The 25,295-nt window shown below is 37.5% G+C and overlaps 2 protein-coding genes and 1 long non-coding RNA gene across 10 annotated transcripts in view; all 3 read right to left on the reverse strand.

The window, feature by feature from the left end:
* Positions 1 to 9,214, reverse strand: part of LOC148935800 (uncharacterized) — a 259,524-nt gene extending 250,310 nt beyond the window's left edge. For 4 of the 6 annotated variants that reach the window (XR_016140231.1, XR_016140233.1, XR_016140229.1 and 1 more), the window contains exons 1-2: positions 7,255 to 9,214; positions 6,962 to 7,002 (exon numbers count right to left, since the gene is read on the reverse strand). This is a non-coding gene — a long non-coding RNA (uncharacterized LOC148935800). The remainder of the gene's footprint in view (positions 1 to 6,961; positions 7,003 to 7,254) is intronic. The other 2 variants (XR_016140232.1, XR_016140230.1) reach the window with 2 other exon arrangements.
* A 7,205-nt stretch (positions 9,215 to 16,419) lies between these two features.
* LOC105432973 (uncharacterized) lies at positions 16,420 to 18,555 on the reverse strand. Of its 2 annotated transcripts, none has more exons than XR_016140228.1 (6): positions 18,401 to 18,555; positions 18,043 to 18,202; positions 17,679 to 17,935; positions 17,309 to 17,538; positions 16,611 to 17,213; positions 16,420 to 16,462 (listed from the first exon to the last, which is right to left on the reverse strand). XR_016140228.1 is itself a non-coding variant. In XM_089081201.1 (6 exons), the coding sequence occupies exons 1-6, from the start codon at positions 18,553 to 18,555 to the stop codon at positions 16,658 to 16,660; spliced, it is 1,200 nt and encodes a 399-aa protein (XP_088937327.1). In that variant the 3' UTR covers positions 16,420 to 16,657. The 2 variants fall into 2 exon arrangements, 1 of the variants encoding a protein (XP_088937327.1); XM_089081201.1 differs by having other exon boundaries at positions 16,420 to 16,747; positions 16,906 to 17,213.
* Positions 18,556 to 19,702: 1,147 nt separating this feature from the next.
* On the reverse strand, positions 19,703 to 25,239 carry LOC105432974 (uncharacterized). 2 transcript variants are annotated; one of them, XM_011648013.2, is made up of 4 exons: positions 23,436 to 25,239; positions 22,871 to 23,066; positions 21,951 to 22,152; positions 19,703 to 19,844 (listed from the first exon to the last, which is right to left on the reverse strand). In XM_011648013.2, exons 2-4 carry the CDS (start codon positions 23,052 to 23,054, stop codon positions 19,703 to 19,705), a joined length of 528 nt encoding a protein of 175 aa, XP_011646315.2. In that variant the 5' UTR covers positions 23,055 to 23,066; positions 23,436 to 25,239. The 2 variants fall into 2 exon arrangements, with proteins under 2 accessions (XP_011646315.2, XP_088937329.1); XM_089081203.1 differs by having other exon boundaries at positions 22,871 to 25,239.
* Positions 25,240 to 25,295: the final 56 nt, after the last annotated feature.

A 25,295-nucleotide genomic window follows, 5' to 3' on the forward strand; every position in this document is an offset into this window, starting at 1 on the left:
TTGCATACATTCGCGAACCAGTTTGAGCCCAACCGCTCGTCTGTGCTCGCGCTCCTCCACCACCCTCCCTCCCTTCCACCCTCCCTCGTCCTGCCTGCGTTTTGACATTTTTTCGTCCCGCTTCTATGCCGACGATTGGCCAACGATTTTCGTTTTGGCGACGAGCCCTTCGCGCGGTTATACGCGTGTCATATTTTTCCGCCCGGAAATGTACGCAGGGTGCAGGTGCGACGTCGATAGACGTCAGTGATTTGCCGAGGGGTCGAGGTTGCGATTTTGCCTGGTGATGCCGCTGCAATCTGTTACGCGTTTTTAGAGGCTGTTACTTAGGTATTCATCGAGGTTTTTCAGGCGATACAGGGAGTCTGAACGAACTCACCCCTACGTCTCTACACGACGCTTCAACGAGACGACTTAATTAATTGCAATCAATTTATTCTGTATACATGAAGAGAGATTCCCCCATTTTTATCCTTATATAACACAACATATTATAATTATATGTGTAACATCAATAATTTTTTACTAACCGTTTCATTATGCTATTACGTGAACATATTTTAACGTGCAGGAGCAGTTTATATGCAGCTTCATGTAAAATGACTATAAAAAAAGTACATATCGCCTGTTCTTTAATCGTCGCGCAGCGACGTGAAATGAGTGCACGTGTCGACATTTTCCACTGGCCGCACTTGCGTTGTGCTATATCAAATGGAGATTTTTACGTATCGGCGAGAGGAAGATCGCGGCTTCCGTCCGATTAGACGTTGTTGCGAAAGAAACAATGGACAGCCGGCCACAAAAGGGCGCGTGTCAGGCGGCGTTAGCGGCGGCGGTTAGCCCTTTATTGGTAGCCCTTTGGCCCGTGAAATATGAACGTCGTTGCTTTTGTTCGCGGATAAGCGACGCGCCGATATTAAACGCGGATGAACCGATGGCGAACTTTACGCGCGAAGAATTACAGGCGAATTGCATGCGCGTAACCACTCTTACGATGATTAACACGGATCGGATGATTAATTGTTCTTGATCTTGTTCATTAAGTTCGGATTTCCGGAGAAAAAAAAAGACACGCTTAACGCGAATAACGCGATTATTTGTGGAACTCAAAAATTATTAAGTTATTAAAAAATTATGTTCAAGTTGTGTTCGATATTTTATTAAGTAGTTTGCTACGAATATTAAATAGATAAATATGCGATAAATTCATGAATCAGCAGATCATACAGGTGGTATTAGGTACAACGGCGAGAATATAGGCCAATGTTAACGATCATACTTTCCCCGGTTGTAAAACAGTCACCATTGCAGCATACGATCAGACAAAAAGTCACAGAATGATTTAACACGTGATTTATTGCGCCGCGGACGTTGCACGGATTTTCTCTCTCGTTCGTGCCACGCGTGACTTATTTTCTGCGTGCGTTAGGTGTTTCTCCTAAGCGTTAGCGTTTTGTGTCGCGCAACACGTGAAACTCGGCCAGGATCTAAGATGATTCAAGGTGGTGGACGTGACAATGGTGCGGTTAAATTAAAATGCGATGACTAAGTTTTGTAGATAAGGGCAATCGCACGGGAAACGCTTTTGGCCTTTATTTGCAGCACGAAGAATTAAGGTTATTCCGTATCTAATTACGTAGCTACCACGTATGACAAAAAAAAAATATTTATAATTTTATAATTTATAATTTTAATAATATTAAATATTTATAATTTCTGTAAAAAGTATCATTCCTATTCATTATTTGGAATTTAATTTTATGTTTCTTACGATGTAAAATGTTTGCGAGAAATATGATGCAACAAATATTGTTGTTGGCGCAATCGATAAAGAGTACACGATTCATGAAGATAAAGAAATTCAAGATTGGCTTCCGCGGATGCGATAAAATCATGAGTCACGCCGTTTTTTAAAACAGTGGTGTGCACGATGTGCATATATATCTGCGGGCTTGCAAACAATGCGCGAGTGAAAAACATAGTACACCGGTGGCACTTATCGGAAAATGTCTGATAAAGAGTTGCGATCTTTATGCGCGACGTAAGTAGAATACGATTTTATCAATTAACTCACGTCTAAATTAGGATGGTGAATCATCGGTTCTTGATTGCGGCGATATTTGTCTTTCTAGCGATAATCTGACATCACACTCGAAACGATAAATTTTTTTTATAAGATTCACATATAAATGACGTGTAGCAATCGTTATAATTTTGAAGAAAATAAGAATTGCAATAAATAAAAATATAATTATTGACGACAACAACTAAAATATGAATAATAAAATACTAAAAGTACAATAAGTATAGTAGTTTCTTCTTCTCCCAAGAATAACATTGATGATTAGTACGTAAAATATTTCAAGTATTTAGAAAAATAATATTTTTTTATAAAACACAATGCAAGTTCCAATAAATCTTTGATTCAATAATAACGTCACTATTAACAATAACAAAGTTTATCGGATAACAAATATTCCTATAAACATACTTTTAGAACATGTTCGGAATTTTCTTCGGCGAGAAAGCCTTTAGCTTAAGAAATCTCGGACATAACATCAGTCCTTTCTAGCATCTGTCGCATCGAGATTCTTCTGATTGGAGAATCAATGGCCTTCAGATAAGCTGGACGGAACAGCGACGAGTCGATAGGACGTCTGAAGGAAATATTTAATTAGGCGGAAAAGCTGATCGAATAGACACGATGGCCGACCGATATGTGCCAGGTCAGTGTTTCGCCGAGGGCGAGGTGAGGCAGAGACGGAGCTTAAGCGCGTGCACAAAGGTGCGTGCAAGCGTGCGTGGTCGCGGGAGACGTACACGCGTGCCAACGCACCGCGCGAGAACGCGCGTAGAACACGGAAGGAGAAGCTGCGCCGTATCGTATCGCTAGACTGCCTGTCGCCAGTGGCTTTATCGGCTTTTTCTGCGGCATAACTACCGTCGCGGCTGGCTGACTGGCCGTCCGATAAATGTGATTCGTTTCTCGCGACGCGGCGTAAATCAGGTGTCGGTTCGGAGGTGTAACACCCGCCAAAGAAGCTATTCTACCGGCGAATATATCGATATATCCTCGACAGGGAAAAAAATCGGATTGGAGAATGAAATCCAGCTGGTTCGATATCGGTAGTTTTAGTAAGACGATCTCGCGAAAGGAAAGAGGAGGAAACATATATAGCTGAGTTATAAATAAAGCTGATTCTTTTTTCTTTTCTTTTTTTTTGCATCCTCGAAATAAATGGTTTTGCTCCGGAGCTCCGTTGTCCTCTTCTAATCTCCTCCGAAATGGCCGAATGCAGACGAGTCGTCTAGGAGCGCTTAAAAGCGGAGTAACTGTGCAACGAGATATACTTTGCGAAGGTAGCACTAATAGCTTAGAGAGAGATGTTCCGGGGGATGTGCGCGCTCGTGGGCGGAAATGGTATCGTAAAGCGTCTATTATGCCGCGGCTCGTCCTTTGTTCTGATAATAAAGACGGTGATGTTATTATTATTACTACTATTATTATAATATTGCGGCATGGAAAACACACTTGTTTTCCGGGTATCGTTACTCGAGAGAGCTTAACGTGAAAGACTGCCGGGAGAAAACTTGGAAACAGAGGTCCGGGAGGAAGAGTAAGCTAAGCTAGAAAATGAGAGATCCAAGAAATGTAGAGAGAGATCAAAATGCAATGAGATTAAAGATGATAGAGATGATATAATACGCCGTACACATTCTCATGAGTGAGTCAACGTGAATCAAAGTTTATTTCGAGAGTAATTACATTAATTGATTATCTCGACAATGTTATGAATATTTTTCTTACTTTTACATATTTCTTTTATTTTTATATCTTGGATTTTAAAATCGACTTTATGATTGTTGCATATATATATATATATATATATATATATATATATATATATACTCTTCTTTCATTTTTACATAATAGTAACATACGTCAGCGGGTAATCTACCGAGAGATATGAAAAAAGCTTAAATTACAGCGCATAGATAATAACAATAAATTAAGACGCCTTTATCATTGTCCGTCGTTTGTCAGAAACGTTGCCGAGAATTTTTACATGGCGATGGAAAAATTGTTGAATTTAACAGCTGCGCCAGACTCTGCTAGCGAACCGTGAAAAGACTCGCGCGATGGCCCGCAGGAAGACTTAAGAAAAATATTGCTCGCGGCGCGTGTTTATGTTTTTCCTGCGTCGGGAAAGCTCCGAGAAGCATGATAAATATTAATAAAACGTAATACATATTAATAAAAACCATTTAACCAGTCTCATCCCTTACCAGCACTTATACAAAAATTAATATCTATTAAAAGAATCGTAATAATGGCAATTAATCCTCTTCCTTTTATCGCCTGCTCTATATATTTCTTTTCTTATTATCCTTCTTTTCCGTTTCGATTCTTTTATCCTTTTTTTCGTCAGATTCCTGCGATTCCTATCTCCTCTTCCAATCGTCGATCCATCAGCCAACGAATCTCGCGCGCGGCAAAACCTGTTTCTAACTTGTTTACGTCGTAGTCCATCGCGCAACTCTCCACCATAAGATATTGCACCGGCACCATGTTTGGCAGGCGAAGAAACGTCCCTTTTTCTCCGGCTGCGTGCGCTCGACCGCGAGAGTTCGCCCGCGAGCGGCTTCCGTGATTCACGACGATCGGAATATATCCCATCTCGGATTTTTCTGGGACGATACTCTCTCTCTCTCTCTCTCTCTCTCTCTCTCGCCAGGCGAAGAAGTCGCGTGTCCCATTTGTTGTTCATCTCGCCGCGATTCACGCCTCCGAATAATTTGCATCGGAACGTCGCTAGCATACCGGGACAAGTCACCGCCGCTCGATGCTCGATGGAGCGACTTGCCAGTGCCCCGCGGTAACGTGAGTTATGGCAGAAAGGGTTGAATTATGTACGAAATTATTCGAGCGACGAATTTATGCGCTGCCCGCGACTGCCTCGGAATATAGTGAAGTGATATTAATCGCCGTGACAAAAAGTCAGGGAGAAAGGGTTGTCCTCGTTTGCCCTTTCGACGGAACTAATTGCCCGCGAAAAAGATCGCGTGTCGCAGACACGCGAGAAGGTTCGAAAGAATGCAGGGCGGAACGAAAGTTCAAGAAGAGTGAGAGTGAGTGTGAGAGGTTATTCAGAAAATTATTCATCGGAATTTTTCCGCTTTCCACTGAATAAAGTCCAGATATACAGTTCAATAATTCATCATTACGTATGTTGGGACAGTGTGTAATTAAAGCATTCAATGATAAGTAATGGCCGTAATGGCCTGTTACAATAAAGGGCTATAAATATTAAAGTATCTCACCCATACAAATGTAATTATTATCGGTAGCCTTAATGATGGCTGGTGCGATAGCGCGCCAGTATCGCCAGTGTAAGATTTAATAAGATGAACGAGGAAAGGAAAAAAAAGTTTCATGTAGGAACAACGATGGATCTTAATAAATTTCTAGGAAGCTAATAATTTCTCTTTCTAGATCGTATCGCGCCCCGGGGCTTTTTATTATGTTTTAAGTTTATAAATGTGTAGCCGGGAATTAATTAACCACCTCCGGAACGAGAGCAAACAAAAGTCGCTCGCTTTCGTAATAAGGCATGGTAAGCGCAACGTGATTTATTGTTTTTCTTACTCGATACCCTGGAATCGAATGCTTTCGTCATTATTTCATCCAAAAGACATACGCCCGTTGTTATAATTATCTTCTTGAATTGGCTTTCTTTTTAAACTTTAGCGAAAACAATGTTGAAATAAGAAATAAGTTCGATAATTAATTATGCTAAAATAACAATAAAGCAACAATCTTAATGACATTGAGCATTACATTTTTTTTGGATTTAGCATGAAATTCGACAAATAGTATATCAACGGTGAATATTGCAAATTGAATCGCAAAGAATTCCAGAAAAGATCCTAAGAAAAATCTTACGTTGCATTCGGAAGTGATATACAGAATACTTCGCTATTGACACTTCTATTTAACTCGGATCTTCAATCGAAAAATGGTGATCGATTAAGTACCACTTTCAAGAGTAAGATTTCTAACCCTTGCGTAACGAACGTAATAATTAAAAGCCGGTAATTATTAATGTCCGTGCTCGTCGGTCGACGTCGCGATTGTTTACATTTTGAATGAACTGCACATTTACGATCGCCGGCGTGCAGCAGTCAACGGCTATGATTCTGCTACCGAGTAATTACGTTTTCGCTTTACGGCGACTTGCGACACCAGTCGTGGCCGGATCTAAATTGCTCGAGTTCAATAATTAACACCGCTCGATAATTAAGCGACTTCATCGGAGCCGGAGGCAGGCCGCGGTGGCGGCCGAGGGAGATGAAACGGAACAGTCGCGTGCTACAAGAGCCAGTAGAGGGATAATCGGCTTATTTGCAATGCCAAAGAGACTTGTTTGTCATTCGATGCCACGTGTTTTGTCGCCCAGTGTCTCCCAAACCGATCTTGCCGCGAGAGATCGACGATGCATCGTGGAAATTGCTTTCTGACTTGTACTTTCGTTTCAGAAATTATACGATCGTATTTTTAATTGTTGCAAAAAGTCAACGGATTATTAAACGCCAAAATGATGTAAATTGTGCATTACTCGCAATATTTCTGTTTCTGTTTGCAGAAAAAAAATCGTATTAAAATATTTGTTTGACATACGTATACACGATGTTTTTAAAGTGTATCTCTTTTCTAAGAAATTTGTATATAACTTTTGCAATTATTTTTTTATGCCGTTTTTATTGGCAAAATACAGTTTGGGAAACACTGTATTATCGGCTAGTGTGTTTCAACAACAGGCTTATTCTTGCTAGACAATTAGCCATTAATCTATCATAATCGCATTGCAGAATTATATCTCTGAGAATGTTATGAGGAACTCGGCAAAATTTGTTTAGAAAGTTAAAATGTAACGAGGAAAAAATATAATTTTACACTCACCATTTCAATGTGCAGCAGCGGAGTTGTAATTCGATGTAAATCTGTAAAATATAAACATATTCAAATTAAAAAAGTGTCCAAAATAATTTCTTATAAAACAAATTATTGCACATTAAATATATAAAAATGTAGAAAATATAATAAATAGTTTATTAAATACTTTAAAATAAAATCTCTTCTCCCTTCGTTTCTCCTTCCCTCCCTCTTCATCCCCTCTCTTTCTATTTATCTTTCTATCTTTATCTTTTCTTTAACTCCACTAATAAATAATTAATAAATATTTCATTGTTTACCTCACGGTTGCTCCGCCGTCACAAGATATCTCTCAGGCCTCCTCCTCCTCGTCGTTTATTCCTTTATTGTCACTCTACCATGGCACTTACACAATATTCACTCACTAAAGCATAGATTACGATTACGTGCGTTAATCACCACCAACTTGCTCTATCACATGATATTTTGCACAACATTGCTGATAGATTGCACGCAATATGCGATTTTATTATATGATGTGATGAAAAAATGATGTAGAGAATACATTACGCGAAGTCCACTCGACATTCACGACACGTTACAAATGTACCATATGTATAAAATTTAAAGTGAGTGACGAAATCGAAAGATCACGCCGCCAACTTCACGTATTATCCGCTGCGACTATTCTAACCTGTTGCTCCAAGTAGAATTTTCATGCACTTTTCTGATTTTATGTAACAAACATATTATACGCACGTACATGTTAGTAATTTCGTATACCAATATAAATACATAAATATGCAAGTGAAAAAAATTAAAGAATTTAATAATCACAATATTTGAGAATATGATCGTCAGATATTTGCACGGGAGATATTGATCGAACGAATCTAGCGCAACGTGCGCTTTAATAAATTCTTTTCACAATCGAGAGAAATTAACTATCTCAATTAAATCATTGTTTCAATTCCTATCTACAGTGAATATTATTTCCACTACATACCTGGCAATTTCGAACAACGAAACATCGACACAACAATTGAGCGAACTGACCATAGCGCCATTTGACGTTAGTCGAGTGTTCTTCAGACTATTCTAATAGTTCGATTATGTGGCTGGTCGCGCGCATTTTGAAGAATAATATATATATATATATATATATATATTGGAGAGATATTTTGCGATGGCGAGGCCATAAACAATGAAGTATTTATTAATTCTTGTGAATGGATTAGACGAGAGAATCAAGAAGAAAGAGAGAGAGAGAGAGAGAGAGAGAGAGAGAGAGAGAGAGGGAAGAGGAAATTAGAATTTAATAATTTGTTTATTTTTCAGATTTTATTTCAAAATACTTAATAAATTATTTAATAGAGAGAACAATACTATCTGTGAATCATGTCTACGTTTTTACTGTCTATAAATCAAGTTTCACTATCAAAAATTTTAGATAATAAAAATAATTATATTAATAGGCTTATACCGCATTTCCCATACTTTTAAAGATAGATGAGAAATGCAGAAGGAGAAAGTTTCTATGATGTTTACATAACATAGATATGTACATAACATAGATATGTAAATTAATAAATATAAAACAATAATAAATAAAAACAATCTTTAAAATGCGAATAGCTAATATTATTAAACCATATTATTAAACCAGAAATAGAAAAACGGATAATCCACTTTGTTATGACAGATTCATTCTTTTACATTTAAATGATAAAAGTGACGATAAGAAAAGCAGCTAATCCGATATATAAATTTTACATATTCTAATGTAACGTATATTAATCGAAGCGATATGTTTCTTACTTATCGCATTCTTCTGGTGAACGAATTAATTCACTTGTTCACTAAATCGAGTCTCGGGGGTCGCGCGTGCCTAAGATAAATAAATTATCGATAACGAAAATATGCTGGCTCCATTGCTTCTAAGTGACTTAACCGGTTTCTCCTAGCTCGTGTATGCTAACTTGTACACGTGCGTAGTGCTTGATATTGTGTTTTGTGACAATACACGCGATATCTAATGATAACATATTCTGTAAAATATTCTCTGAGAAATATGACTCATGTCTAGTTACTTCTACGAGATAAAAAATATAATAATTATGTTCCAATCAAGGAATTTCACATATTTTATTTAAACCGGAGTGTACAAACATATCTGTCTGTTTCTATTTATAATTACGTTTGAATAGAGTCACACGCACGGGAATTAATATTATCTACTAAACTGATATATTTCTTTGGTATATCACAGTTTTCGATCACTTTACTCATAAATAGACGTACGTCGCCGATAAATCGCAATAATTCGCCCTTAGTCTGTCGGCGTAAGAATATCAGCGTTATCGCGTGACGTTATCTCAAACGACAGTGGATGAAAGTAGCTCAGTGAATCGGAACGTTCGTCGACCGCGAAGGAAGGAAATCATAAATCTGCCGTTATTACAATCGTGCGTTATTTGGAGCGCGAAGAAACAATTGATTTTCTTACATGTTTTGCCGTAATTTTTAGACACAGTAAGCATTTTTTTTTGTCCCCAGCGATAATTACACGCCGCTTAAATATTACACGAATATTGCGAGCTGCATTTCACGAGTCTTCTTGAGCGATTATAATCGAATTTCCATTACCGTTACGTGGCCTTTTCAGAAATTTCGTAAATGACAAATTAATGGAATTTAAATGGCAAAATATTCGACGTCATTCGGTGCCGTATCGTACCGCAGTTATAATCTGCGGAAATAAAAACGGCAATGTAATTGTGTGACGTGAAATGTACACGAAGAACAACCGTGGGGTGAAAGGCTAACAATCATTAATTCGAATAGAAAAGAACGAGTGGGAAACGATCGGTGGTAAAAAGTCTATAATTACAGGGTACTATAAACTGCAGGTTCCGTTTGGTGTGTGCTTCTTAATTAGAGGGGATTGAGCGTAATGACGATGAAATTTTCATTTGAAGCTTGAAAAGATCCGAGAAAGCCAATATTTCAACTTTTGGAAAGAAAAAATATTCTCTCCGAAAAAAAAAAAAAAGAATAAAAAATTTTATTAGACACATTAATAATAAAGAATTAATTTTTGCAAAAAATTTAATTATAGTTACATATAAGTACAATCGTAATTATGTGTCTTTTAAAAACTTTAAGAATTATTAAACAATCATCTATGGTCAAAAGAATGTGATTTTTTTTGAGGCGACAAGTCTCGTTTGACGCACGCCCCGATTTTACTCCCGCGATCGGCAAGCGGAGGGGGCGGGGGTCCGTATAATTATAGCACTTTTTAAATGGCAGTCCGCCCCGCACGCGTCTCTCCATTATGATGCATGGGAGTCGAATTTCGACCCCATCGGCCAGCCGCAGCAACCCCAACGTATTGTCGGCTTAATAATACGCCGCCGTGTACAAAGTGCGGGGCTCCTTGCACGTATACGTCACTGACACCATATAATCACATCTCGGGCGAGCGAGCGGTACCTCCCGACCATGATTCATGCGCATTACGAATATCAAATACTCGGAAAGCGAGCAAATACCACGGCCGCTCGCCATGCACCATGGAGAGACATTAGGGGTGCCGTTTCGCGACTCACATACACACACACACACACACACACACACATGCAAACCGACACAATAATCATACGCCGTTGTTCCCGCCGTCGCTTTCTGTTTTGTTTGCAGAAATTATATCATTGACATAACGACAGTCCTGCACTTCTTTCGCTGATACGTATGATGTAATTTCATTTGACTTCTCCGCAAAGTAATAATTTTCCATTCGTGACAGTGCCGTCATTATACGTACAGTTCGGCGGACACAACGCAGCAGTATTACAATGTAAACAATATTTCGATCCCATTATGGAGAAAGTCGCGCTTTTTATTATACGGATATTTTATTCTACCGTGATATTACCGCACTTTAAGACTTCGTTTAAGATCACTCTTTCTTCCCCTTCGATCCCACAAGTAGTTTAATCGCGTAAAAAATTTTGAAATTAAATCCGAAATCTAAAATGAACAATCTAGAAGCCATTTCTCCATCGCCCGTGTACAATAATAACGCGTGCATTTGCAATTCCAATGAGGCGAGCTGTTATCTCTACACAGGCGCTCCGTTACGAGCGAGTATCATAAAATAATTTCCGCCACCGTTTTTCAAATGAAATTGCAGATCGCTCTCAAGACGGACGCGTTACTCGCCGTACGTCTTTATTTCGCAACTTCTTCCCAACGTAAACAGCACACCCATAATTTCTTATTGTTGTCGATGATGAACCGAGCCGAAAAAATTCGCAAAGCCAGCTGTAACTAAACTTGAGCGTGGCTGACGTAGCGTCCTCGAAGACAAATTAGCCTGGCGAAGCGGAACGAGCATCTAATCGAGCAGAGCCTAAAACGTCTCGAAGACGATGCTCTATGAAGATTGCCAGCCCCTGGGGCCACGAACCGCCACTTACAAAGTATTATCCGCGTTAGAGCCGGGGTTGCCCGTCGTCTTTCACTCATCGTCCACCTTTCTTCCTTTCTCTCTCTTACTCCGTCTAACTTTCAAGGCTTCAGCGCACCTAACTTCTTCCTGGAAGGTATCAGCCGCCGTTGCGTTCTTCGCTCATCTCTCTCGCGGCACGTCGCGATAATTTCCTTCGCGAAGAAGTTATGACGTTGCTGCACCGCGTAGAGAGAATTTCATTTGTTGATGTATCGCTTTGAAAAGTAGTTTTGCGCACGCTGTGCGCAAAACACAGTCGGGAAACACAGTTGTAATGTAGAAGAAGAGAAAAGTCTGAATTCTTACAGAGATTTACGCACAGTAATGTGCATTATTTTTTAACATTCTGCTTAGTTAATTTTTTCTTGCTGAAAAGTATGCCGATAATCTTCGAATTACAAGCGAATGGAAAAAAAATTTCTCTCACTCTTCGCGAAGTAAATTTTGATGAGTCATATAAATTAGTTCTCACTCACTTCATCAGTTAATTTTAAATGGAGTCTGTTTTATATAATTGAATTGAATTTTTGAGTATAGTCTACGAGAGAATATTAAAAAATCGAAAAATTGCGAGGAATAGACCTTTGATATTTTCGCTAAAGTTTTAACTGAAAATATCTGTCGTTAGAAAATAAATGCGGTTAGCCTGTATATATTAAGTTGCGTAGTTTAGAAATTTTATCATAAGAAGATTTTCACGCTACACTTTACTTTACTCACTTTCACTTGGCGTGGTTATATATCCACGATCGCTACCGTCTATCTAAGCTCCGCCAATCTTTTTAATTAAAAAGCGGTAAATCCCAATAGCTGACAAGCGACCGACGTGACGAGCCAAGGGACGTTCTCTAGATCTCTGTTTGCACGCCCCTTACTCGCGACGATCTCAAGTAAAATCCTGGAGCTTCGGTCCAGTCGCATAATCCCGGTCGCATTAAAGCTCGTCTGGTCGCTTTAAAAAAGAACTCGATCCTGCACGTCGTTTGGCTTTCCCGGCGACACTCGTTTGGCTTTGCGTGCAAACTCGAGGCAGGGGCGACGACATAAAAGAAGAAGGAAGTAGTCGAATGTGAAGGGAAGAGGAAGGGAATTGACGGGATAAAAGGTGGGTAGACAGGGAGAAAGAGAGAAAGAGATGTATATATAAGTTTGTAAGCACCCTTCGGCGATGATACGAAAATACTGACACGCGTCTGACGATTGATCCGCGACACGTGTCCTCAATGCTGCAATCAGCGTGCCTGACTGACGTTGCGCGGTGCAACCCGCAGCCGGATTCATTATTTATGAACGATTTATGGACGATTTGAAAACCGATCTGCCGGGTAAAGTGGGTTTTTTTTTTTTTTTTAAAGACAGGGGAGGATCGTCGCATCAACGGTGGTTGGTTTTGTGCACCAGAAGAATTAACGTTTTGTGATCTCGTACGTATATAATAAACACTTCTAATAATAAAAATATTTTAAAGAGACTCCATGCCAAGAGAATATGAAACAATGTTGATGACTTCTATAATTCTCCATTACGTTTGTCATTTTCTTATTTATCAGCAAAAGGCTTTTCTTTAAAAATTAAAAAAAAAAAAAGAAAAGCATTAAAATATAATATATTATAATCACAGACGCTCGTCGATTTATCGCCGTTTGGTCGCTCGTCGTTCTGCCAACAATTGGCACCGCGTATCTGCGAGGGATGAAGGAAATCTGGTGGACGGTGATAGGTGGTGAGTGGAGGATATCTTTTCTTTTGTACCAGCAGATATCCACTTATCCGACCAGGTTTGACCAGCGCGTCAGGATTTTACGGGCCTTCGAAGACCCCAGAGCGCGAGTCGCGCGTGGAAGGGAAGGACTGACGAAGGACATGAATTTTCATTCTCACCGAATTATTCTGTCCATCGAGCGACTGGGTGGGTGTGAGGAGAGGAAAAAGACCGGCAACCGGGATTCAGTTTTCAACGAGACCCGCCTTTTGTGCGGGCGAATTGGCGTCCTCGGTCCCGGTGACAAAGATCCGATGCCCCGAATTGAAAAGTCCATCGAGAAGAAAAGGATAGCCCGTGGTATATTGCTGTCGGTAAGATATTGGGGGCATTGTGATCCGCTCGTGGGGAAAAATATACGGCTAAATAAGATCGCGGCGGTGTTTTATGGTCGCGCACGGTAGGTGGGTGTATTCGAGAATTTATGTCTTATTTTCGGGCCAAGTAGCTCGGACGTAGTAGCTACTGCAGTCTGATTAGGTCGCGAGCCATTAAAGCTGCTCAGTAGGGTTTGATTTAGTAGATTTTGATTATAGCCTGTGTACACACACACACACACACACACACACACACACACACACACACACACACACACACACACACACACACACACATCACGTTTAAATTGCACAAACTTTTTTTTACATTAATAGAAAACGTAAACTATATTATTTGCCAAAACGATTAATATGTATATTCTAAGAAATTCGAACAATTTCAAAAAAAAAAAAAAAACTTTTTAAATATATTTTATTTTCGCTTCTTTTAGATTTGTATTAATAAATGCAGGACTTTTTTCAATGTAATATAAATATTACGCTTTACGTTATTTTCTGCATTCTTCCTCTCCTCCTTTTTTCTTACCTTGTTATGTGGGTATTACAAAATGGTGGATTTAAGTTCACCATAAATTTAGAGAATTTTTGCAAATTTTACTTCTCAGAATGTCTATAGGTAGAAATCAGCGAGGATCATCTTGTGAACCAATGCCGGTCGAGCCGATATTTTCCTGTCTTACCTGAGCATCGACAATGACCGTGGATTCGTGCACCTGCAACACATTTTTCACGGGGATTAGCCGCCACAATTGTCTCCTCGGTCGATCCTTTGTCCGGGCTACGTTATGCGTCGTAGAAGCGCCTTTGCATCGGCACTAGCAATCCGGCAGGATTTGTTTCGGCACTTGGGGTGTGGTAAGCCGACATGAGACCAACGCCCTGACGACGGCGGCGCAGCTAATAACGAGGAATTATCGTCGCGTACAATGGGCCCGCGGGAAATCCTCTTTGATGTCTACCACGGAAAATAATGCCGCACTAATAGGCGCAAGATTATGGCATAGACGACGGCATCATCACGGATCGCATCCTCGCATCGACGCTAAACCTGTTACGACTCGCTACCACGCGATGTTCGTCTAATGATATCACTCAATGATTTCCTCGATTTCCCACTTCAGAATTGAATTGCGATATTTGCAGAATGGGAACATTTTGTTTTTTTTTCTTAAACATTACCTGAATTAGTTAATCATACTTCTTCTCTAAACCGAATATATATATTATATCTCAACGGATAATAGTGTTATACAACAATAGAATCGGAACGGTTGTGCCCCATATTTTGCTTCGCGCGTTGCGATGCGTGAAACGAATCTTTGTAAAGTTCCTACGTACCACGGAACGTATCACACGCGACATTGGATGTATCAGAAGGCTAATTGTCTTCCGCTGTCAGTTGCACCCCACTTGGTCCTGTCCGGGGCACACGCCCCTCCAGGCTACGGCATTGCCGTGGACTCCGACCACACCATTTCCACGTCGCCCCCCTGCATCGAGTCAGCGAGTTCACGAGCGTGGTGCACGCCCCAAATTACACGCCAGAAAGGATAAAATAATTACACGTTGTCTGCCGCTTTTTCGACGTTGCGCGTTCTATTTCTACAGCGTCACCGAGCGGTGAGCTGCTATTTGGAGAAAGTCATACGTGAATTTTGCAGCTGTGAGTCCGTGTAACAAGCGTGCTTCACACCGAAAACGAACAAAAATAACACGCATTGCGATGTAATATCCTCTTTGCTTTAATAACGGATTTTTTCAAGCGACAAATGAAAAAAAAAAGATGAATTCTTTCAAAACAACTCTTTACCTGGATGAGAGTTTTATAAGAAAAAAATATTCTTTCCATTAATTTTTTTAATTCTTTTTATCTACATACAAAACGCATAATGTAATTAAATAAAACGCTAAATACTTTATCTAAATTTCTTGGAAAATTAAATCATTGCTCTTGCATGTATATTATCATATGTCAAAAGAACCATAGATTTGGCGAAGAATATATACATTTCCGACTTATGTATATTTTATATTTCAAGAAGGTCGAGCACAACACTCGTATTTTTTTTTCATGCACGCGATGAGCATGTATGAGAAATACAGGGTGTTGCTATCATCGCGTGAAACATGAGAAAAGAAAACAAGTCAGAGAGCAAAGCCTCAAATGAATGGGAAGAGTCTCGGAAAGGCCGTGTATGATCACCTGTCGAACAAGTTTCGTGGTTAAAATTGCTAAGCAGTAGCAGGAAAGTTACACACATGAATTGATCATAGACGTTATCGCCTTACACTTTTGCAATATTCATTATAACGATCGAAAATTATTACGCTCAAGAGTGATCGCATGTCAGCGTAGACTCATCAGAGAATCTTCCGGTAAATATATACTTTTAAAACGGCCCTTCACGGCAAATGCCAAGAATAATTTATAATTCCGGAAATCATCTGTATTGCATTTTCTTGCAACGTAAATTATTCCTATTCATAAATACTGCAAGATGCTCGTTTAAATCATATAAAATTTAAAACGATTTTTATGGGTTTCATAAGAAATCCTTTTGTAAGAATTTTACAAAATTTATTTCTATATAAATTTAACAAATATTATGTTTAACTTTAATTGTCAAAAATTACAAAAAAAAGATGAGACTGTACGAATAATAGGACTCTTCGAGTTTATGAAGATAAAATATGCTTTGGCACGTAGAATGGTCGATGTCTGTCTATCGAAATCCAAAATTGCATTTCCACCTGTGAATCTACAATTTCCGGTATTTTGCTGGCTATGCACGTCGATATCGCAATGTAATGGATGAAAAGAGTGAATAACTATATGATGAAAAGATGAATACAGTATAAAAAAAAGATTGAATAGCTCGTCTCTTCCCTTTATTTACATGTATTCCATTTGTGAGCTAGAATATAAAGAACAAAATTTCTAAAAATATATAATTAAATATTAGTCGTAATATATAGATATCTATTATATCTAATAATAATAAAATTAATTCAATTAATTCTTTTAGATCATATCGCAATTAATAAAATTTAACAATTAATAACCTGAATATTATTCAAGAATTTATTCGTGGAGCAAAAATTCGAAAATATTAATGTGGAAAGCGAAACGCATTATGAGGTATCGAGTTCGAAGATTCAGAAGTAAAATGTAAAATGCGGACACCTTGATCCTCCGATTCCTGAAAAATATTTCATGAAATATGACTTTATTATTTCTTACTTATAAAAATTATTACAGTACATTTCACTGTCATTTATAATTTAAACTATTTTATTTTTAGTTTACTTCGTCCTATATTAACTTTTATACTTTTTTGCGAAAAAGATATAATTTTACCTGAGGAAAAACCAATGGAGAGTCTCGCGAAAATGTAGTCACGTCAGGATCTCGTAAATCCGACAGGGATTTAGAAATCCTATTTTTCAATGGGCGACCACTCGATTCCTCGTAATCCAGGAAAACCACTCGTCCCGGGCTCTCCAATGTATTTTCTCTTGGAAAGAACTTTTTCTCGTAATCTTGGCGAGTAGTCAAAACGGGGTTGTCAAACTTTAACTTGCCCGTTCCAGTGCGATCAGCCTCCGCTCCGGCGATGCCCGGTGGTGGAGCTTTCCATTGTCTTTCTCCGAGAAATTCCGGATTATCTGTCGATAAACAAAAGCGATTCGCTTCATAACAAAATCCTGGATTTGAACGTTATCCGATCAAATCAAGTCAGATCTATTGTGCTATTCTCTACCTCGTGAAACGTAAGACGACTGAAGATGACTCTTGCGGTCTCTTTTACTGAAGAACCGGAAGAATCCGCCATTATGATTATTCAGATAATGGATCAGTTTGTCGGGATTACGTGGACATCTCGGAAATGCGCGGTAACACATAGTCGGATTTCCATTGCTGCTGTAACCCAAAACAGCGGCTCGGGCAAAATTCAATATAGGTGACGTTTCTGTTAATCCTGCGAGCAACCTGATAATCGAATTGATTAGCACTGTTAATGATTTTGCTACAATCAAATGATCGCATTAAGAGTCAACGTTATTATGTATCTATCGTTATTCTTTTGTCGTTGTTATTATCTTGTTATTATGTTGTAGAAAGATACAAACTGAGTAAAGGCATTTCTTCCAAATCCTTTTAAATATTCCTCGTTATTTCCCGTCGATGCTCGCTTATATTCTCCTGGTGGCTTGCCACTCGCCATCTCGCAGAGTATTCTAGACACGCACTTCAGATCATCATAACGAGAGATTGATGACAGAGCATTAAAGAGATTTGCTCCAAGTCCGTCAAATTGATTAGGTTCAATGTGTGCGTTGTTCAATGTGTCTAATTGATAATTACCGGCAGAAGAATCGTAATATCCCTGCAATATTTTTTCGATATCTTAATAAACAACAAAATTACCTGTCTTTAATTAGTTTTAATTAAATTAAATATATTTTCAGTAAGGAATAAAGGGGATAAACCTACCGATGGGATTTCGGCGTTATTAAATAGATTTAAAATGATGTTTCCATAAGGAAATCCGTAAGAATTTTCTTTGTAAACTGGCGAGTTCGTTTTACTCCTTTGTCTTAATAATCGATCACTATTTTGAACGAAAAGATTAACGGCGAGATTATCCATGCATCTGTATAGTTTATTAAACATAGTTAATTTTACTTTTATTATTAGTTTTGTATAAACCTTGTATAATATATTCTGCATAATATATATATATATATATATATATATATATATGTATCCATTTAAGTAATTTAATCAATATATATTCAATCATATAATCAATATATATTCTGCCGATAGAAAATATTATGTTATTACTTACCGTAATAAATCTGTTACATTGTAAATCTTCCGAGAAGAATCGGAAATACATTGAGTATCGTTAGATAATTCTTGAAAATATTGCGGTGAATGTTCGGTGTAAGCTTTGAAACATAAATACGAGAGGCACCAAACGAAGATAAATCTATTTATCATTATGCAAAGATAATTGCAAATTATCTTTATTTTCAATAAACACAGATTTCTTTCCGTTTAGTCTTCTGACGGAGATGTAATATCTGATAATTTCACAAATTTCTTACCCACCGTTAAATATAATATACAGCATTGAAACACTTTCACTCTAAATCACATTACGTAAAATATTAACGACTCTTTAAAATTACAAGCATTATGAAGCATTTTGCAATGAACTTGCTTGTGTTTAATTCTACAATCACAAACTTCTATTTCAATTTTTTTCTTATTATTTATTAACTTCACACATTTAATAATTTATTTTCAATACGAAGGATCGTGTCGTCGAGGTTTTGCGCTAACTGAAACTTTCTTCGAAGTTGATCTTCCGATTAACCGTTCGGTCGGAAAGACGTGGGTAGAATCGTGTCACTGTAAGCAACTCTCACTCCATACGTGTATTTCACGTTCGTATGTGTGCGTATCGTGTACGTGTGCATGAGTGGACGTACGGCCGAAGAACCCCGCACGAAATGGCACAGTTTTCGCAAGAGTTCTTCTTCGAAAATGAGTGGATTCAAATGAGTGTGTATGGTTCCTTAAATGTCAAACGTTATTATTTTCGCGTAATAATAGCAAAGTGCATGCATCGGCGTATCACGTGACACACATTGATGAGAGCTATTTATGTCACGGACATAACAAATTGAAGAAATGCTAAACGAATCACGCGAAGTGAAAGATATTCAACGATAGACATATTACGAATTTATAATAAAACGTACAAAACGTACATAATTTAGTTAGAGTACATAATCATGTAGTTCTCGTGTTAATATTTTAATGAAACTTGTTTATGTACTTAGAAGTTGTATTTTCTATTGAAAACAAATTAGAGTAATTAAGTTTAAATCTTTAATGTACAAATCTGAATATGAATACAATGAACAGTAAATGATTATGGCTATACAAACACATGCATCGACATATTATACAAAGTAATATATTATAATTATAAATATATTATAATTTATAGTAATATATTATAATTTATAATTATAATATATTATAATGTATTTTGCAATCACGGATATCTAAAGTCTATGGCATCGAGAAATGTTTACTACCACTAACAAAAAGATTCAAATACGCCTCATGCTTTTAACTAATCCGACAAGATGTCATTATCGCAGGCTCTTCCTCTCTTCGCCAATAAATGACATAGCTTCGGACTGCCAATAATGTCGCCCATAAAGACGCTCAACAAGTAATTCTCCTTCATCGGGTTGGATGATGACTTGTATTCCCTGCAAGATCATGATAATGCAAATTACTGGTAACATTATCTCCATCGATGCACCATGCAAATGCGCATTAGAAGAGAAAAGAAAAGAAAAACACAAAGTATAAAAATATATACATAATATTTCCACATAAAGTGTCTGTTTGTTCACACTATATCGTTTACAAAACTGTTTACAAAACAACCATTTCATATCCATTTTATATTATCATTTTAAATTATCGCCTAGTCATCGTCGTCATCTACGACATGAGACAGTGAGACATTTCGGCTAAATGGATTTCTAATTTTTAGTGACGCCACTTCGCTTACAAATTCTCCCGCTACCGATGGTTTTCTTCGATTGGAAAGGAGGTCAAATCTTGGGACGCCTGGATTTCAGTTTTTTCGTCCCTCAAACATGGTCGGTTAAATCCGTCTAGACGGTAGTTGCTGTCGAGATCTCCAATTTATCTGTCGTCCTCTTTGTTCCTCCTGCTGGTCCCTCGGTTCCCCCCCCCCCCCGCGCATCTTGAATATTCCTACCTCTTACGTGAGCTGCCCGCAGGTGATGAGGAGGAGATCCGAGGTACGAAATGCTTGCCTCGAGAGATGCGTCGTGCGTCGACAGGAACAGCGACACGTGCTCGCTATCTCGAGCCGCGGGGCATTAGGCGGTCCGAGATAAGCCGACAGGTCCTCAAACCCACGGGTCCGGGATAGCGAGGTAATCGTAAAACGGAGCCTGTCTGGACGCGCAACGACGAGCTACGAGATGATCGGAAGAGACGATTGGCGATGAAGGACGCGGTGACGGAGGAAGCGGGGGATTTCAGTTATCGGGATGCATTAGAGCGGCCGTGGAAGCGCCATTAAAGACTATCTGCTCCCGGCGTTACTTACAACTGAATTTAGTGTAAGCCCCGCGATGGCGGCTAACGGATACGTGAAGCGTGTCCCTCGGTGGCGGGGATTTCTATTATATCTTCCTTAACGGCTGCGTGAAGAATGAGGGCGAAGAGGAAGAAAATGTCGCCATTAGAAAGGTGCATTTCCTTTTAAGAATTTGTAGGCTGTTGAGATCGCGTCTTGGCATTATCGTCACTGTTATAATTTTACGATGCCTTACGACACGTCTCGATTGCCCATTGATCGATTAGGCGCCATGCGTCTTTACAGACGGGGATTTAATTCCTTCCTAATTAGTGACTCTTTTCTTTTCGATAAATTCGATAAGACACAAAGTTGGCACGGAATGCATCTATTTTTATATCTTATTAAGACGTAAAATGATTAAACTAATGTATGTTAATTTTTATGAAAGTTTTAATTTTAAGTTTTAATTATTTATATTAACATATAATATTTAAGGATGTATCAATGAGATTAGTTTCTTCGAAATTTATGTTAAGAAGAAGATTTATCGGAGAAACTGTTATGATTTCACGTTAAAAAGAAAAGGCATCTTTTCATTATTGTTCATTACCTTCATATCTTGAGTAATATTCACTCGGTGTCGTAGTCTTGCAAAAGTGAATAACGTATTACACGAAATGTCACGTATCACCGCATAAGTGGGGCAATAACATCTCATTATGCTGCTCTAATAAATCCGTCAAGAGAAAAACCCTTATCGATTGTATTTCCCAATCGAAGAGAAACGCATCCATGAAATCTGTTTACGAAGCATAGATTTTTCGAGCCGTGAACTTCAGCGTCACGGTTGCGTAATGTAGTCATGGGAAAGTTGCAACAGTACATTTTTCTTGCCCTCAATATGTCGACAGTGTATATATATATATATATATATATATATATATAGTGTATATATATATATACAATAATATATAATATAATTATATATATATATACAAATAATAGTATATATATATATATATATATATATATATATATATATATATATATACTATTATTTGTTTATATATACTATTATTACTATTGAAGATATATATATATATATATATATATATCTTCAATATTTTTTTCGAGTATTACATTTCTCCTTTGATATTTTTCAAAAAAAATTTTCAAATGCTCAACGTTGTAAGTTTTTAATAAAATTATTAGAGTAAACTCTAGCAGTTATAAAATCGTAAATTTATCGTCGTACCTGAATATTTCACTCCAATTAAGAACGTGTTCCCAACTTCTTCTTTGAAACGTTCGTGCTGCGTATTTGACACAAATCCTCTCGTAGATGCAAACGTTATTTCCGAGCTCAGCTACTAGCTTCTTTTCGATTTGGCCAACATCTAAGATTTCCTCATCGTGTATCAAAGGATGTGCTCGTTTCACCCGACTGACATAAGTATCTAAGAATTTAAAGAGAATACACTGTTGAAGGCTTTACAAAGCAATTGAGAGACTTAATTTTAGTTCACTAAGCTCTAATAATCGCTTGTCTATAATGGTAGAAATTTTTTACAAAACTTTCTTCTTCGTGTATAACAAGCAACGTGTAACTTTTTAAATACAATAAACTTTATTGTATTTAATTGGTTGCTTTGTTAATTAATTCGTACGGTAGTTAAAAAATATTTTGAATTTTGTGACCTTGTTTATTCTCCCAACATGCATATCCATTTAGTGCAACCTTAATTACTAAATTGTTACATTAGCTCCGTGATCGGCAAGAGAAGTTGCAACAAGTGGAACACTTTCGCTTTTACTGTTCGTCGATTTACTTGCCGATTTAACTCACGTATCTCGTGAGTTAACCGCGGAAAAGGCAAGAAATCTCTGACATGTTTGCAATATACTTTTGCTTTTCACGACATTGACAGACATTCTAATACGTAATACATGTATGGATATGAAAGAATTTTTCTTATAACATTTCTCCTTACGATTTGATCTACTCACATTTGATCTATTTATCATGTAGTATTTATATATATTGAAAAAAAAATATATATATATATATATATATATATATATATTAAAAATTGCAAAGATATCTATTATTAATGTGTATTTGTAAATTATATAAAAGTTATTACAAAATTTGTTAATATTTTTTGATTACATTACCTGGATTCAAAGCATAAACGAGCTTCTTGAGAAAATTGGTGATTCTTACGGTTGCTATAATTATCGGAAAGCCAACCAAGTGTATCGGAAGATCAAAAATCGGCTCGTTTTCTTCGGCCGCCGTCATAAGTGCAAATACCAGAAAATAACAGCCGAAGAGCAAAAACGTCCGTGATAATTTCATTATGTAGCGGATCTAAGACATTCATTAATTACTGTAAAAGAAATTGTGAAACTCGACTAATACGATCGTTGAGATTAGCTTCCGCTATTGTGCGTGAGTTCTTCCTATTGTCATGCAACTTTCTTTATTTCAGGAAAGGAAAGGAAAACTACTTTACATTACTAATATATAAAAAAAAATCAATCTTTGCATTCAAAAGCGTCATGACGCAATTTGCGAATTATCTTTTTGATTTATTTTCTTTATTTTCAATATTCGTTTACAAAATTACAAACTGTAATAATAATTAAAAAGAAAAAAATCACTCTTAATTGCACTTCGCGTTAGGAAATATATTTCAACTGAACGGAAGCTTCACTTTTTTCTTCAACTAAAACTCACGCACTCCACGTGGTTCAAATCATCCAATCGCGCCTCTGAAGATAAATCGATCGTCGCTGCTATTTCAGAGCCTCGTCATTATGCAATTCATAACAGACGCGTACATTGCTGCATCTTTGTCGTGCCAATATTGATACGTTATCAATATGGACCGCACGAATCACTCAAAACGCGCACCTTTACAGCTATCAATGTACAGGATTTTGATATACCGATCGAAAACACGCGGCCGACGGATCGACGGCTAGTTGCTTTGGTAAAAACTTATCGCTGAATGTTCCTCGGAGCACCACGAGACCGTAGTCCTCGTGCCAACGAAGAGAAAGTGATCTCCCCCTTCCCGTCGGCGAAGCCGACTTCGATCCGACGGCAAATTTCATATTACGACATTTGGTACATCCCTTCGAGAATTTTTTCACGCTAATTCGTATAACGCGATCTTCCGCGAGTGGAACTTGGATTCTCCTAGCAAGGTCGATATATCGATGTTAACATCGCGTGATCTTTTACGATACTTTTGCACCGATTCGATTGAAAAACTTTCTAGTAAATTATATCGTTAGTTTCGGTTAAATGTCAAGAGAAAACTATCTCACCGCTGACTTTTTTTTATATTTTAATTCAGAATTTTTTGGTATTCTCGAAAAATATGTATTCAATTTTTTTCTGTCTTCTGAATTACAAAATGTAAATTTATATTTAATATAAATTAATTAATATAAATTTATAATTAATTAATATAATATTATAATTAATTAATTAATATAAATTTATATTTTATGAAGAATTTTAGAAAATATCACAATATGCAAAACGCATCTTTATTAGGAATCATAAAAATGTTTTGATTGTACAATGATATTATATAACTTTCTTAATGAATTCTGCTTTCATTTTCGATTTAAATACATCTTAAATACTAAAACTCTTTACAAAATCAATTATGTATGCAACGTATAGTATGTTACTCCATGCATGAATCAAAACTGAATAAATAATGCACGGCCAACGTTTAAGAAATTTCTTGGAGCGATTGCAATAGTAGCCTTCGTATGAATTAATGCCTCAATTAAATTAATTAATAATTAATTATATTTACAAGTGTCATATATCATTTTTAGTGGGAAGTTAATAAAATTTCTCTGATGATTTCTCAGCTGTAAGTGTAACACGTAACAAAATAAGAAGAATGGAATTGCAGCTGAAAATCGTGCGTGGCTTGGCACCAGCGCGAGAGATATCGATAAACTCCAACGGCGAGATCGATAATTTTTGCGAGGACCCCGAATGTGTCACCGGTTATTTCGGAGGATGACGGGGTCGGTTAATGGCGCGGTTTCATTGGCGTTACATCCCCGTTCGTCCTCACATATCGTACCGATCCTAGCTGTTAGGCAAGATTCTTGGCACGATCTCGTTTACGATCGTACGGCTCGTTGGGAAACGTCCACTCGAGACGAGTTGGCATCGAGCTTAAGTCGATAAAGACGCCAGCGATTATTCTAATAATTTTCGCACGTTTCACCGCTAGTCTCCGGATTGTAACGGGGATATCGGCAACCTCTTGTATTAAAGTAGAAAAAAAAGAACAGAGCGAAGATCGGGAATTCCGATAATTTGGCAAAGCATCATCTTGGGAGTTTCTACGAAACTACGTAATCTCGAGAGCGTATGCATATAGTAAACTCATGCAATATCAGGGGAAATATTTTGTAATAGAGAAAACGAAAGTTTGACATATTCTTTAGTGCCAAATCTTTTGCTATTTCTTATTGAAACATAGTAATATTTGTAATATAATAATACACAAAATTATGACAATAAGAAATTATAAGTATAACGCATTAAATGAGATATTTG

Source organism: Pogonomyrmex barbatus, unplaced genomic scaffold, assembly GCF_055798465.1.
Source record: "Pogonomyrmex barbatus isolate J1 unplaced genomic scaffold, ASM5579846v1 scaffold4, whole genome shotgun sequence".
In the NCBI taxonomy this organism is placed as follows: domain Eukaryota; kingdom Metazoa; phylum Arthropoda; class Insecta; order Hymenoptera; family Formicidae; genus Pogonomyrmex; species Pogonomyrmex barbatus.